The sequence below is a fragment of the Alnus glutinosa genome, chromosome 6, assembly GCF_958979055.1.
Source record: "Alnus glutinosa chromosome 6, dhAlnGlut1.1, whole genome shotgun sequence".
In the NCBI taxonomy this organism is placed as follows: Eukaryota; Viridiplantae; Streptophyta; class Magnoliopsida; order Fagales; family Betulaceae; genus Alnus; species Alnus glutinosa.
The window spans coordinates 3,038,045-3,054,836 of record NC_084891.1 but is presented as its reverse complement, the minus strand read 5'-3'; the positions used below and the strand labels follow the sequence as shown (position 1 = coordinate 3,054,836).

Sequence of the window (16,792 nt, the reverse complement as noted above, 5' to 3'; positions counted from 1 at the left end):
AAGGACCACAAGAGCACTTTCAGGCACTCTTCCTGGACCACAACCCCACTTACCTCTTTGCTCTTGCCTTGCCTTTACCAACTATCCCTCCTTTCCCCCACCCCACTAAAAGGAAATTCCAAAAAAAAAAAAAAAAAAAGCTTGCATTGTAGATTTCCTGCTATTTTCCTATATATGAGTTTTCACAATTATCCTCTTAATTTCATGCCTTTTAAGCCACACCTATTAGGAAAGATTTTTATGGCTATGAGGAATTCCATGACCACTCACATGTAAGTGCACGGGCAACCATCTGAAACACGCTGAAAGGACAATTTTTTCCGGTCACGTGATTTAAACTAAAGACAGACGTTAGTTTAATAGATTAAATTAGAATAATTTTCTTCAATTCAATTTAGAAAAATTCATGACACTTTAAATTAGGAGTGACAATTCTTATTCACGTGTCAGGTTCGGGTCGTGTGGAGGCATGTGTATAAAACTATATAGGTAAACCTTTAATCCTCTAATTTCGTGTCAGGTTTGCGGGTTGTGTTAAATATCGTTAACCTTAAATGTCGTGTGTCGGGTTTGAATCATACATAGGTATAAAACTATATAGGTCAATTATAATATAATCTATTTAATTAAACGGGTCAGACTTCTAAACCTTAACTCACAAATTTTATATTAAATTAGTGTCGAGTTTGCTGATTGTGTCAAAAATTACCTACCAATACTTTAAATATGAGTATGAGGATGGTTTGGTCATCTTCTTTCCTGTTTACTATCTTACACAAAATAAAAAGTTTGTGCAGGTGAGGTTCATCTAAAAGATTATCCAAAAAGTCGCAAAAAAGGTGAAAGCGACAAGAAATACAAATTCATTTTAGTCATGAAATGAAAGCAAAACTGCAAAAACACACGAACGTGTAAATGTGATCAATAAACCAATAACGAATTTGCCTCCATAATAATGAAAGTGTGTAATGCTCTCTCTCTTTTTGGGGGGCCCTAAGGCTAAGACAACTTGGAAGGGGGGGGGGCACCAACTGCTTCCATTAGCCAATGTAGGTGACATGATAGATGAGGAAAAAAGGCATCAAAGGACACATGATAAGGAACCTGAGCATTCATGTAGACAATTCTAATAGATGGGGGGCATATTTCCCATTTACATGATGTTGATGGCACACACATGAGGAATTTTTGTGGCATTTTGTCGATGCAAGTCAGAGACAGCCATTGGCATTTAGGCAGCCATGAAGGCAGAGAGGAGAGGACTCTTGGGAAAATTTGTACACAAATTTTGACTATCAAAAATGCAGTGAGGGGTTTTGGCAAGGAAGCTATTATTGATGCAAGTCAGAGACAGCCATTGGCATTTAGGCATGGAGATTCTCCCCGTACTATTCTTGATGGAAGGAAGATCATATTCACGACTTTCGAGAAATTTTTCGGGCAAATCCGCATATTTTAACAGTGTGTTTGGCAATGTGATTTTGCAAGTCAAATGTGTATTTTTAAATAAAATCGTGGAAAGTATTCCGTCAACGGTTTGAAATATGAAGAAGAAAAAAAAACCCATAATTTCGTGCAATAGGCAAGGGCACGTGTTTTTAAAATACACAATTTTAAAAGCTGAATTACGTTTTCGCTTTACTGGTATCATATCTTTTGCAGATTATACCAAATGTTTTGTTGTGCTTTTAAAATCACGTTTTGATTATTTGCATTTTGAAATCGTTATTTTTTCTAACTACATTTTTTTGAAACCGTTAATCCAAACGGACACCGGATACTCACCCTTTCCACTTTCTTTTTTGCAATATTTCCATTTCTAAGACAGTGCATGTTTCCATTTCCCCACTGGTAACCTGAGAGTGATCACCCAATTTCAATTACAAGTAGCCCCAACACCAAGAATACCTCTCCTCTCCTTCATTGCCTCCAAAAGAAAATAATGAAATAAGATAAAAGAAAATAGGAATAAAATTCTTTAAAGGTTACAACAAACTTCGTTGAGACCCTTCTAAAAATCAAATTCAAAGAATCAAAAGAAATTATTAGTATTATTATTTTCTAATCAATATAGGGAGGGGAAAAGGGAGTGAGCAACAAAAACAACAATCCAAAAACGGTGTAGATACAAAGTAACCAGTAAAAATGGGTTAAATAAATGACCCAACCCATTAAGATAACCAAAGCCGTCAAAGAAGGCTACAAATAGAGGCAAAGCAAAAGGTTCCAGAATGAGCAACCATTCCCGAACCCTTGCGATAACCAAGGTAACAGAACAAGCATCGAGAGAGGCTGAATCTGAGCCACTAAGGGAATGCCATGCCACTACAATCAAAAGAGCGTTTGGAAAAACTACTATTCAAAAGAAATTATTTGAATATTAATTAAATTCATCAATTTTTATCAGCTTAAACTTTTGAAATAACGGGTAATTTAATATGGTATCAAAACAAAAGTTCTAACTTTTGGAGTAACGGGCGATTAACAAAAATTAAAAAAAAAAAAAAACTAATCAATCTCAATATATATCATTATCAATGTGAAACTTGCTACCTAATAATGTCCAAACGGTTCACCATCCTCCAACTAAAATTGTCATATACATTAAGAATGATGAGATCAATCATCCATCCAAGTTCCAACAATCAATATCTTCCATTGATGAAATTAAAAACGACTAATTAATACCATATAATCCAATAACCATATTTACAAGATTATAAATATGTCATAAAATACACGCATCAGAAAATGGAATTGTTAAAAGGATAGAAATGGTGACCACCGTGAGAAGTCGCCTTCCTGACAACCAATTCCAGGGAGGTATCCCGTCTTTTTGCTTTCACTGCATTACTTAATCAAGGGCTCAAGGCTATTCAAATCTTGAATTACTTAATTCCTACTGGCTACTAGGATCCTCATGGTTATCATGAATCTGTTCAAAACTTTGCCAAGTAGCATGAGCATCTCATATATTTAGGTTTCATCTACAGAATTCCAAACTTTATCCCTGTGGAGGTTTATCACTTGAGAAAGAGAAACCACTGAGCATGCCATAATGGCTTCCATCTCCTCTCAATTTATCACTCGAAGAATTTCGACAAACTAGTCTCCCACAATTAGCATCAATATGGCATCCAAACATGCTCAAAGCAATTTTGCCCTAAAATCATGAATGAATCAATTGTATACTGCAGTTAGTCTACATTCTTTCGTTGAACGATCTCATTCAACACGTGTAAGTAGGAACCAATTCAACCTCCCATCAGTCTTACTAAAAGTGTAACGACCCTAAAAAAGCACTGACCACACAAAAGCTATCACTTCAAAATGACTAATCAAGTTGCAATTGAAATCCCCTAGAATCACTTATAAAACTCAATCTCACCTAAGAATGAACCAATATGGGACTTAGCACTCATGATCTCTTTTATAATCAACCCACTCCATGTAAGCTAATTATCTTCCCAATAAGACTAAAGTGTTATAAAAAGTCGTTCAGAAATCAACTTGCACCAACACTCCCTAAAACCACCTAGGTTCTCTAGATGCATCCACGTGTCCCAGACAAGATTTGAAAATCAATTGTAAAAATTCATACCACTAGTGCCACTTTAGAAGTTTGCTTGAATCTATTTACCTGATAATCTGGCAACAAATGTTACTGTAGGTTCACGATATTAAGCTGCTACATTGATATCTCCTTTCCCCCAACTACTGAAAATTTAAACTTAGAAATGACTATCTTTCAGGAAACATTGTAATGAGAGTAATGGGACTCTTCATCTGTTGCAAGCATAGGCACATAGCCTGCCATCTAGAGCTTCCTATGCACCTGTTTGGGCACAAGCAGAAAACGAGCCTGAAATTGTGAACCTATCAGGGTTAACGTCCATAAAAGTCGTCTCCCTAAAGAGATCCACTACTCGGCCCAAAGACCCATTTTGAGCATAACCACGTATCAATGAGTTCCACAATCCACACCACGGTTTTCTTCTCCGACATTTCTTCAAACACTTTCCTTGCAACATCCAAGCTTTCACATACAAATGGTACAAACTCTTAAGTATAATTTACAGGTTTTCTCCTTATAAGGGAGGGTGTCCAAAAACTTATCCACATAATTAAAATTGCACTTAAGCTATGTGAGATACTTAAGATTGTAACATACCACCATACTCTACAGCCGACATCCACGGCGGCCCCTTCTCTTTCGACGGCTCCACTCATTTATCATTATTCAATGACTTAGTATCAAGACATTTTAATCCAGTCTATAAGTCTTCGCCCCCTCCATGACTCGACCACAAAGCCGTATAACTCATTCAATCTCATACTCGACAAACTGCATCTAATCCTATACCCGACGAAGTAGCTAACTCTAATAACAAATTATACAAACCTTCAGTATAACTCACACTTGAAAACCGACTTACAAGGAGAAAGTGCCCAAGAACTTTAAGATTACACTTAGGTCATGTGGATACTTTCGTTTGTAACAGAAACTCAACTCTTTCTTACATACCCATGAATCTCTCCCCAATTTTAAGTTCTTCGACACTAGTGTGAGCTGATCTCAATCTTAGCATTGTCCCTTCATTCGGCTTTACCTCCCTGGCTCCCTTATTCCATCAGCTCCTGTAAAATCTCACAAGCTTCCAAAACCAACCCTTTTTGTGCCTAACATATCATGGCATTTCAAAAAAACATCATTCGCCATCAATTCATCAAACTCCTGTGCAAAAAATAAACGGCAAGGATAAGCTCCACTCTTTTCAATGGAGTTCTCTCCCAATCTTACCATCTTCACTCTTAATTAGGTAAGCCAGGCTCTTCTACAATTAGTGCCCCTAATGTAGCTCAAAACCGTACTTTTAAACTTGGACCGGAGCTTCATCATGTAGCTTATCTCAAATCAGTGAGCGTGTTAAAGAAACAGAAAACAATTGCTTGAGAAACTCAGCAAAGTACTCTTCACCATGAACCGCATGGATTTTTGCATAGATTCCTCAGAAGACTTCAATTTTATGCCACAACAAAATATCAATGAATTTTCGATACTCAGATTGCAAAATGGCTCCAGTACAACGCAAAAGATTATAGATTGGTTCTAGAACAATAACAGAAAAACCAAACAAAAGTCAGTTCATATACCTAACATCAATTTCTTTCCCGTGTAAAACGCAACAAATTATTTCACAACAGTACAAGCAGATACAGCCTCAAAACTCCTAACAACAAAACATAGTGTTTCAATACAATGCCTCAAACATGGATTTACAAGCAAACAAAAAAAAAAAAAAAAAGGACTTCGTTTTTGGGTGGAAGGGAGTTCACTGAAAGAGGTATATAAAGAAAAGGCAATGCGTAACTCATGCTGCTGCCAAATAAAAAAAATTGGTACTTTTATCTACTTCGAGCAGTATCCTTAAATCTACTGTGATCTGCAATGAGATTACCCAATCAATACGGACAGACCAAAAACTGTCATGCAGTCCCAATGACACGGACATTATATGGAGGTCCACAACAGAAAATAGGCTCATCAGGAGAATTGGTCCTTGCTCGAGCCCTGAGGATGTCATTAGCATCATCTATCAATGCAGCAGCAACCAGTGTATATTCACCGGGGACGAGAAAATACAAAGAGAAAGATTGCTTGATTTCTTGAAGTGGCGGAATCTCCATAGTGATCCCATTCAGAACGCCTAAAAATATTTGGAAAAAGTATACACACTAGTCAATAGATTTGTAATAATGGATGTCTTCCATCTATGTAAGCAACACCTGAAGATTTTCATGAATGGCAAACATTTTCAAAAACATAGGCAGGACCCTGGTTAACCTCTAAAAGATGTGCGACAAACCTCTGCTTTGTGAACTTACTCGTGCAACAATTGTACAATATAGATGAGAAGCATCACTTATGAGACCAAACACCAAAATAAAATAAAATAAAGGCATCATAAAAGAAACTCACCAGCCCATAGGACAGTTGCCTTGGCACCCTCTACACAATTTTCTCCAGCTACATCTCGGCATGTAATACTGAGACCCAATTTAATCATATCCTTGGTGTTATTACGAACCAGAACTTCCATAGGAGTCATGTCATGTGCTAGCACAGAACCTCTAGACGCAGCCGAGTGAACATGATTATCGAACTCTATAGGTGAATCAAGTTTTGCAGGCTCAAGATCATTTCTAGCAAGCCTAAAGCCAAATGTCAATGGATCTGGCAGCAGTACATCCATTACAGATGTCTGGAGTGCTGCCTGTATAGCATCCTTAATATTTACTTCTCCAGAGCTATTCTGCCCTGAATGCCACCTTACTTTTATTCTAGATATGAGGTTCTTGATAGAAGCATTCAGTTCAGCCTTGGTATTTTTTTCTGAAAAAATTGAACTTCTGCCACCATCAATCCCATTTGCCTGAATATCCTTCATAAAAAAGGAACCATCAAGAATAGGTAATTTAAAATGCTCCAGTGGTATTAGTACCCTCGCAGAGCAATCCCTATCAATTCTAGTTTTAGGATAACCGTAATCAGTAGCATCATGGTCAGCAGAAAGGTTATCCTCATTGCCAGAGTTCTTCAACTGAACAGAAACACTAATGTCAAACACAACATCAGTTGGATTAGACAACTCGAGTTCAAGAAATCGAAGTCCCCAACTTCCTCTAAAAGGATCAATTTTCACCAATCTGTCTATTTTACCTTCAGAACCAATAGCTCCTTCAGTAGAGATATTATCCACATCAACCGGCTTAGGAAGGCTTTCACCCACGCAGGCAGGTATTTCCATTGAAAGCAATCGAGCCTTTACAAAGGACAAACCCTGCAAAACACAAATCTGCAAAGGAACAGCCAGTCGTCTACCAGGTGGCACAGCAGACCCACTTTTTGGAGGAACTACAGAATTTGACAGTGGCCCTGAGAAGCAAAATAAAGAGAGAATTACTGTCAGAAAGTATGACAACAAATTTTTATGCCACTAAGGAACACAGATGGTACTTGGAGAGGAATAGTCCATCTGATAGTTACAAATAACTGAATAATTTAAACAAAACTGATTATTCCGCCTCCTTTACACAGGTCGGAGAGCTTTTTTTTCTTTTTTTGATAAGTACAGGTCAGGGAGCATATTAAAAACAAAAACATAAGTCATCAAAGCCTTCTCTATAACTTGCAGATGTGAAATTTTAATTTCATATATTTTAATAGTCTGAAGATTTATTTTCAAACTTCTTTATCTCGTTCAAAAAATTTATCAAGTTCAGTTGTAATTTCACATATTTTAACATTTTCCGAAGATTTATTTTTGTACTTTTTTTTTTTATAAGTAAAAAAACTTTATTAATAAAAGCGTAAGACGCCCCATAAGTACACAGGAAATATACACAGGAACAGCCAAAGCTAACCCGCAAAACCTAAACCCCAGAAGCCGAAAAACACCCAAAAGCAAACTACAAAAGGGCACAACTAAGATACAAGGTAACCCACCACCCGCCAAGGCACACCAACCTACACCATGTGTGCCTTGCTTTTCCTACACCTGAAGAGATCTTTCGTACTTCTACTATGGATGAATCACTAACCAGCATAACGCATACAAACAGCCCAAGCCTAGCCCATTGCCAGCCCCAGATTATCGTGTTTCAGTGAGGAATATCATAATAGATGGCATGCGACTAGGGAAAGTGGGACCACATTACAAAGCTGAAGGCCCAAAACACAACAGCTAAACCAGAAATATTACCGGTCTTTCTTCTTCTTTAACAGCTACAGGCTACTAAATTAACTTCAAAAATTTTGGATGCTTATAGTCAGTCAGAGCTCATAAAATGCATAAATTCATCGTGAGGGAAATTTTTTGTATTTAGTTTGACAAAAGTACCTGCATAATGGATCAACAATGTGGGGCTGTTTCCATCTTTGGAGTGCCTTACCATGCTACCAGAGGCACTCCTGCCATCAGAATCCAATAAGCCAAGTTGCCAGGCTTTTAAGGTCACAGGTATGGTCACTTCTGCACCAGGCTTCAAAGGGAGGGCAGCTTTTAGGGTTTCATATGCCACTGAGGTGACACAATCTTGGTTTTTCCCTGATAGTGAAATATGTGTCTGCTCAACTGGAACTGTACCTGCATTAGCCAGGTTAATCCATACATCGCGAATTTCACCTTCATATAATATAATGGCACCATCACCACCAACAACGTGTGACACTAGCAATGGCAGTGGCAGTACAACAGAAATATTTGGAACAGATAAATTCCTCAACTTTGCAGATCCACAGCATCGAAAAGGGTCAGAAAGCACTAGTCCTTGTGTTGCTCCAAGTAACAGATTGTCAACATCCCTGAACAGGTGTTCAGTAATAACACCAAAACAATGAACCATGCACCCAGGAATTGTCACTGGCCCAACTGAAGTTGGGATTCCTGATAAGGTGATCACCTTTGATAAATTAGGCGGAAGATTCACGCTAACAGGGAAAGCATCAAAATTTCCAGAATGCACGGAGAGATAGATACTATCAACCCTTAAGTCAAACCCACATGGATTTGCTAACTCCACCAAGACCTGGACGGGTTCTCCGACCACCCAGGTCAGCTCCTGTTTGCTGCTATTATTTGGCTCTCCTTTGCTGAATGGCGTATAAATAAAAGGCCCAGAAGGAGCAGATCCAGCCCACCAATCTTCTCTTGCTGAATTGCGTTTTACAATGTCCATTTGTGAGGGATGGAGAGGAAAAGAATACAACCTACAGTGCATTAAATTAATATACATTATCCAAGTCGCTCCCACAAAAATTAAAATGAAAAAGAGGATAGACTCTAATAGTGATTTGTTCTTATCATTGACAATACTAATCAGAACTGGATACGCCTTAGGAATGAGAAAGGTCCTCATGGGTAGGAAAGCATTCATATGTGTTCAATACAAAAAGTGAGTGTCAAACAAAAAGGCTAAAGACTTGGCTCCACTTAAGAAGCTCAGAACCTCAAAAGTCTACAAACATTAAGTAAACATATAAATATACAAATTATGGGCAAAATCATAAACTGAGCCTCCCAGACAACCATTGGAAATTCAACATAATTCGAATACACATCTTAAATAAACTCAAACAACAATATAACCAAAGTACCAAACTTGAAACAACACCTTTTTTTTCAAAAGCAAGACAAACCCAGAGTAGTTTTTAATTGGACAAAATGCAGCACACAGTATCATCGAGATGACTGGCTAGGTGAAGATAATTAGATTCCAAAATCCACTAGTATGGCCATAAAGCCCCCACATCATAAGGACTAAGACTCAGCAAAAAATTTAATTGTTATTAATCTTCAATGGGACCAAATATTAATGGACTGTTGAGCACCTTATGAAAGGTAAGGCAGGATCAGCACAGCGTGTTCCTGATGGAAGCCTATCTGCTGAACTTGAGAGTGCACTAGCCAGGCCATTTTGCCCGGCAGGTGTGATTAGAGGATAATAAGATCTTAGTAGGCGTGCCGCTGCACTCCATGCAGCAAGAGGATCTCCCGCACGAACTGCCGAGATCAGAATCTCTCTTAGTACAACCATCTGCAGTGTGCTCCATTGACACTCGAATAAGGAGACTACTGACTGATGATGCATTTTCCCGCCATCAGCATGACTTGATACAATTTGCCTCTGTAAATAAACAAAATAAAAACAAGAAAAATTCACCTTCAGAATATGCAGAGTCTAAATTTAGTAAAACATAAATTTATTGAGAGAAAAGAGAAAAACCTAAACCATACTTCTAACTTAATAGAAAGACATTAGTACGTGCAAATTATTAATCAGAGTATGCCACCAAATAAGCTAGCTCATTCCTCCATAGCCCAAATTCAAGTTCACTTCCTACTACTGCAACAAATTTTTAACCCCAAGCCATTGGTTGTAAACTAAGACAGACACGCTCAGTATTGAGATTATACAGCCATATAACATAAAATTCAGTGAACCCCTAACCAAAGAATCACCAGCACCACCACCAACAACAACAAAAGTTCGTATAGGAAAGCCATGTTCAAAGATATTGAAAAAGGGTATTTCACAAATTAACATCAAGAAATAGGGAATCCCCAAGCAAGGTCACAATTGATGATCAAACCTGATTTTTCTTTTTTCTTTTTCCTTTTCCCTTCAAGAGTAACAAATTCAAATATATAATTACTTTCTCCAGCAAGCTGCTAGTATTTGTAATTTCACAGAATAGATGAAAGTTTCTTGTTTTATTCTGTAATTAAAAATGTAAATGAATAATAACCCTTTGCTTGTTATTTACCAGCATAACAAACTTCCCAAAGATGGTCTGAGTATGTGTCCTGTCCTCAGATTGGGGCCCGTCATTGTAGAAACTAGAAAGGTCTCATGGAGATCGGAGAAATTTGAATATTTTAGGAGGTTTAGATGATTGCAATTCATTCATTCATCCATCTGATCACAAGCTTTCATGTTACGCCAAACAATGAAGCTTTTGGCAGTCTTTAAAATCAACGATTTTAGGTCATCTAATTTTTTGAGAAGCTACAATTTGAGGTCATATATCTGAACAAAGTTCCAAAAACAATAGGTTTAAAATCAATTAGAGTGATGACTGGTAGATGTTATCAGGAGATGCAACAGTGACAGAACTGAATAAAGATAAAGGACCATTGTTAGCCAGTATCACAAAAGAACTACAATCACAGATGGCTGACTACCAGCATAAAAACCAAGAATTGATGTCTCAAATGCATAAATTGTTTCAACAGTTCAGATAATATGAACTCTCAAGTCCCAAAAATAAGACCAGGTCTTTTATTGCTTAATACTTGAATACTCACATCAGGAAGAGAAGGTTCAGAGGTGTATGCTCTACTTTGAACACGATACGCCTTTGTTGTCATTGCCAAAACTTGCATGGCACTAATAGCAGCCAGTCTATTTTCTTGTTGCAGATACAACTGAGCAACCTGCCTCGAAAAAAAGGCAGCTTTTCGCTGATAACCAAGAGCGCCATATAAACGGGCTATTTCAACAAATAATATTAGCCTATCACTGGCATCAATTAATGATTTAGCACCATCGGCAGCACTTGTCAACAACTCCACTACCTCCTTAGCCAGCTCTCTTCTGTAAAAAGTTAAAAAGAAAAATAAATGTAAGATGAAGAAATAATTTTGGGAAGAATAGTTTATGCTATATACTAAGGTTCAACAGAAAAATCACCTGCAAAGGAACCTTGCCAATTTCAATGTGGCCTCAAGTTCAAAGCTTAGGGGTGAAACTCTGCAGAGTAAACATCAAAATAAATAATAATGACAATAATATCAACTTTCAAGAGATTCCAGTATGAAGAAGGTAATATAACTCCCAATATGGCATGCATTTAATTACAGACTAAACTATAGTGGAAAAGAATAGGAAGCTCGAGCTTCTGTTATTTAAGCAGAAGGATGTATCAATTATATTTATTTTATAACTAATATAACCTAATTAATTGTAAACTAAATTAAAGCAAAAAATAGAAAGGAAGAAAAAAATAGGCAAATAAAAAGAAGGCCCTATCGCTACTTCTCTTATAATAATAATGACAATAATATCAACTTTCAAGATATTCCAGTATGAAGAAGGTAATATAACTCCCAATATGGAATGCATTTAATTACAAACTAAACTAGAAGTGGAAAAGAATAGGAAGCTCGAGCTTCTGTTATTTAAGCAGAAGGATGTATCAATTATATTTATTTAATAACTAATATAACTTAATTAATTGTAAACTAAATTAAAGCAAAAAATAAAAAGGAAGAAAAACATAGGCAAATAAAAAGAAGGCCCTATCGCTACTTCTCTTATAATGAGAGCAATCGCCTTATACTAACTTCTTTCCACAATACAGTATATCATACCAGCCCCAGAAACACGTGTTCCTCTCAAAGCTTTTTATGACGAGTAATTCTAAATACTCAACGTTCATCCCACTCCCATACCTGAGCTCATGTGGCAATGCCCATAAGCCCTTATATTTTTTCTTTCTTAAATAAATATTGATCCAATAGTTTATGGGCACTGCCACATCAACCCAGTTATATGTGAGTGGAATGGGAGTTAAGTATTTAGCATTACACTTTTATGATATAGACTACGATATTTAGGTAAACGCATGCAGAACTCAGTTTTCTAAAGTCCCAGCCTGGGTATACCATTTTTGTTCACCAATACTGTGAACTTATTTGACGGTTATATGGTGTAAAAAAGTAGGCCAGTGACTCTAAAACAGCACCTTGTATCTAGTTTTCATGCTTTGGCATAACACTTTGGATTGCCATTGATAATTTTGAAGGTATCATAAATTGTGGGTTTTCTTTACTGAACTTTAAAAAGTTAAAAAAAACAAGTACAATGATGCTCCTAAAAGCTTTTAAAACTGTAGATGAATCCTATACTATACCACATGTCAATCACTATACAATACCCAAACTTCGTCAATGCAATATTCACCTCAAAACCAAAGTTTTATGTTGACTACGTGAATAATGACTTCACTAACTTCCATTCTAACAAACACCCTTCTCAGTGGCTTCTTTTCTTCAAAAAACCAGAAAGCAATATGCATCTTGTTCTAGGGTTAAAACAAGTATATCGCATTGTGGAAACCACATTTCTCTTCTTGCAGGCTAGAAGTAGGCCTAAATATTCTGTCATGATCACCATAATTAAAGAGAGAATTTTGTGTGTCTTCTGTCTAGCCTGTGTATAACCCAGTTTACATCCACGCCCTTGAGAGTAATTAGTAGAGTACTAATCAGAACCCTAATGATCTGGCACTAAACCCCAGAACTCTATCTATTTTACAGGCACTCAGATTATCATTTACACCAGATCTTAGGGCATTGTTGCATACAGTTGTGATTGCAAATCAGCATTACTGTATACAACCTAGTAAATTTCTGATGTACATTTTAACTATAATTCACCTATTCGTATCTGAATACAGACAACTCAGCTTTATTTTCTCGTGCACAACAAAAAACTGCTAAGCAAAAAATACAAAGCAAAAGTGAGATGAAATCTATCACCAGAGAAATCCACCATACAAGATGAAATAAGAACAGACACTTTGCATGTAATCTACAACACACATTGAAGTATCATTTGGAGAAGAGTTGGAGTCATTGACTCATTCCTTGGCCAAAAAGTTGAAAGACGTGTCAACTACCTCTGAGCATTGTCTTGTATAAATGACTTCCTGTAATGCAAGATGACACTATTGTACCGATACCTAACCTCCTCCTCCAAAACCGGATCGTTTTGGCCCATTCGGTCTAGCTGTTAACAGTAAAAATAAGTAAATAAACAAATAAAGATAAAGAGATTATATGTATGTAAACCAAAGGCCTAGAACTACACAGAGTCTGCACAGAAGGATCTGAGACCAATCAAGAGAGGAGCTTAGTAAAACATAACGAATCAGGTACTCAATTTTTTATGAGTAAATTCAGGTACTCAATATTTACAGGGATGTTTCACTGCATTCTAGACAAAAAATAAAAAATAAAATTGACCAAACATAAGGATGCACTAGAACAGCATGAAACCACCATTCTGTCAGGATTTTTATGGCTATCATGTCTTCTTGTCTATCATATGTAATTCAAAAACTCATGTAACCACATTATATCTAACAACAACATATACCTTGTTTTGGTTTCTTGATCTTTATTCACACATCATACCGAAGTATTTCCTAATTGACCAATTGATGCTGTGTCAAAACTATCCCCAAATTTATCAAGTACAATCACAAAATAGTAAGCAGTGTTTACCAACTTGTTTTCACTGATTCGGGAAAATTTTCACAGATTCCTAACATTTGTCACACCTTATCAACTTGTTTCCAATCACTAATTATATTTGGCACGCAATTATTACCGAAAGTCTAAATTTATGACAAGATGCAGCCAGTCCAATCAATTTTCATCTTTTTGATTTGCCGTGCAAGAATTGAACCAAAGATCCACCCCTAATGGCACTTTGCCTAAGAAAGGTGCTAGTTCTTTGCCGATTATTACACCCGATTTGATATTCAACAATGATTCATGGGCTTACAACACATCTCAACAAGGATATAAGTTATTAGAGTTTGTAAGATATAGGCATAAAGATAGATAGACTTATGTGTCTTCATGAAAATTTTATGCTAGTAGACATATCTACCATCCTTGTTTGAGCACTTTCTTGCATGTAAACATCTCGAAAATAAAATAGTTAAAGTATAGAGTTATATTTAGATCTGTCTTGGAAAAGCAATATCCATACATCCATCCACACATTTATGAAGTAATAATGAGTAAATCCTCTTGTTAGTTTCCAGTAAAGTTGTCAGACACAAGTGATCATAATCATAATTAGGGGGAAAATGAAAAAACAAAAAACAAAAAACAAAACAAAACAAAACAAAAAGAACAGAAAAAAAAAAAATAAATCCTACCAGTAAAGCACAAACGCTACCCTCTATCGCCCCAGCATACCAAAAGTAATCACCAGTCAATCTTGCAAGCTCTAATGCAGTAGAATAGTGGGCATTAGCATCAACAGGTGATCCTGCCAACAAACAGTAATCACCTATAGTCTTTTGTGCCCGGGCAAGTCTTCGCTTTTTGGCCTTGATGACCTGCATTTTTTTTCCAAATACTAATTAAGTTGCAAATTCAAACACATTCAGGATCTCACAGTTCATTGAAGCTTCGAGAGAAAATGTATAGATTCAAATTCCTATAGGACACCTAAACATAAACCTCCTCTGAGCTGAGACTGGCTTGAGAATCTAACGGCGTCTTCAGTATAGTTCCAGCAGATTCTGCCTTAAGAACCCACTTTTCAAATTCCATCAACAATGAGGCAGCAATGTCTTGCATCATCGTCTGCAAGTGGAACTCTTGAGTTTGAAGGTCAGAAGGTGGAAACAACATTAAGTTACCCCCCTTTTTACTGCCGTCCTCCAGCTGCAATAAGAAATAAAACCCGTGATTACGCCATGCCACGAATAAGGTAACGGTCAAGACCAAAAAAAGAAAGAGAAATTAACAATAACTAGATCCATTCAGTCAATATAGAATGATATCCTTCATTTCCAACCCCAACAATAAGAAAGCCATAATTACCATTTCGAAAGCCACAAACACATAGATTCATAGAGAACTTTGCTAATCAATACTATGGGAAACATTTCACACTTATTTGTGACGAATTAAGTGCAAGGTTGAACCATTTTCCCTGTAAATTGACACCTCCTCGCCTTCCACAGTCACAATGAGAGCCTCTTGAGCTCAATAACAATAGCAACTCTAAACCATAAGAAGTTGTAGCGATATATAGCCTTAACAAATACATTTTTACCTAAACTTGACAATGAACTACACAATTTTGATTGATTTCCCCTACACCCGCCAAATATTGACTCCTAAAAGCTATAAATTAACCCTCAGAACCATAAGTATAATCTATGTCAACAAATCGCAAACTACTGATAAACAACCACTTATCCCAACCACTAATTGGAAATTGTGAATCCAATCACTAAACCATTGTTTTAAAACCCCTTGGGACCCAACACGTGTAATTATTTTAGTGAAGGCAGATCAAATGTTCCCATATGAAATGGTGAATTTAATGATTTAACCATTTATTAACAAAAACAACAAGCAAATGAAAGCGCACATACCTGCGAATCGCCGGGGCAAAAAGCGAAGCAGCGGTGGACGAGCGCGGACGAGTAACCCTTGCAGGCGGAGCCGAAATGGTCGATGACGGAGTCGAGATCTGGGGAGGAAGGGCAGTGGCAGATGCCGATGACAGCGAGGATCTTGCGGTTGGACTGGAAGTCTTCCCAGGGACTGGGCGGGGAGCCGCCGAGGACGAACTTGAACCGGAGGCTGCCGGAGTCCCAGGGCTGATGCGCGAACGGCGACTTCTGATGCTCCGTGTAGAACGAGCTCATCCCCGAGAGCGGGATCGTCTGGTGCCGCTCCAGCATCGACCGGTACTCCCGCAGGAGGCTCTGCGGGACCGTCCCGATCGGCAGGACCGCCACTCGGATCATGCACGAAGTCTCGATGCTCACGTCTGGCTCCATTCTCGAGATCGGAGAGGAGGGCGCAGGGTTTCGCTGTGGGGATGGGCGTATCAGATCGGGACCATTCGGATCGACGACGTTCGACAGTGTCACCCTAAACAAAGCGCGCGCGCAAGAGAGAGAGTGGAGTGACAAGCGAGTTGAATTCGGAGGGTCGGTGTTAGGCCGCACGAGAAATGCCTAACGGCATAACCCAATGGGATGGCTTGACTTGCGATACATAAAAGAGCATTGTCATCCGATAATCAATATCTCAATCTAAAATTCCTCAAAAAAAAAAAATATATATATATATATATATATCTCAATCTAAAATTACTAATTAAAATTCATTTTATCTAGTTTAGCTAATGAGTTTTAAAATATATTATCCATCCGATTATCTAAATTTTCTTCTATTTTATTAAAATAAACATTTTTACAATTAAATATTCTTTTAATTGTAAAATAAGACAAAATGTAAAAGAAAAACAATAAAATAATTTTAGATATGGGAATAGTGCAATTCTACATGTGGAGTTGCACTATTCACAAATGAATGAGAAATCTATTCTAGCTTTTATTTAGATAATCCAATGGAGTGAATTTTTTAAGTTTTTATTATTTATTTTAGCCTAAAGATAAAAATAGATA

At 37.2% G+C, this 16,792-nt stretch overlaps 1 protein-coding gene across 1 annotated transcript; it reads right to left on the bottom strand.

Annotated features, from left to right (window-relative positions):
- Window positions 1-5,151: 5,151 nt before the first annotated feature.
- LOC133870379 (trafficking protein particle complex II-specific subunit 120 homolog) lies at window positions 5,152-16,365 on the bottom strand. Its single transcript, XM_062307489.1, has 10 exons — window positions 15,749-16,365; window positions 14,823-15,029; window positions 14,516-14,698; window positions 13,244-13,353; window positions 11,254-11,313; window positions 10,869-11,157; window positions 9,392-9,687; window positions 7,902-8,770; window positions 5,981-6,937; window positions 5,152-5,708 (listed from the first exon to the last, which is right to left on the bottom strand). The coding sequence occupies exons 1-10, from the start codon at window positions 16,157-16,159 to the stop codon at window positions 5,488-5,490; spliced, it is 3,603 nt and encodes a 1,200-aa protein (XP_062163473.1). The 5' UTR covers window positions 16,160-16,365; the 3' UTR covers window positions 5,152-5,487.
- Between the last annotated feature and the right edge of the window lie 427 nt (window positions 16,366-16,792).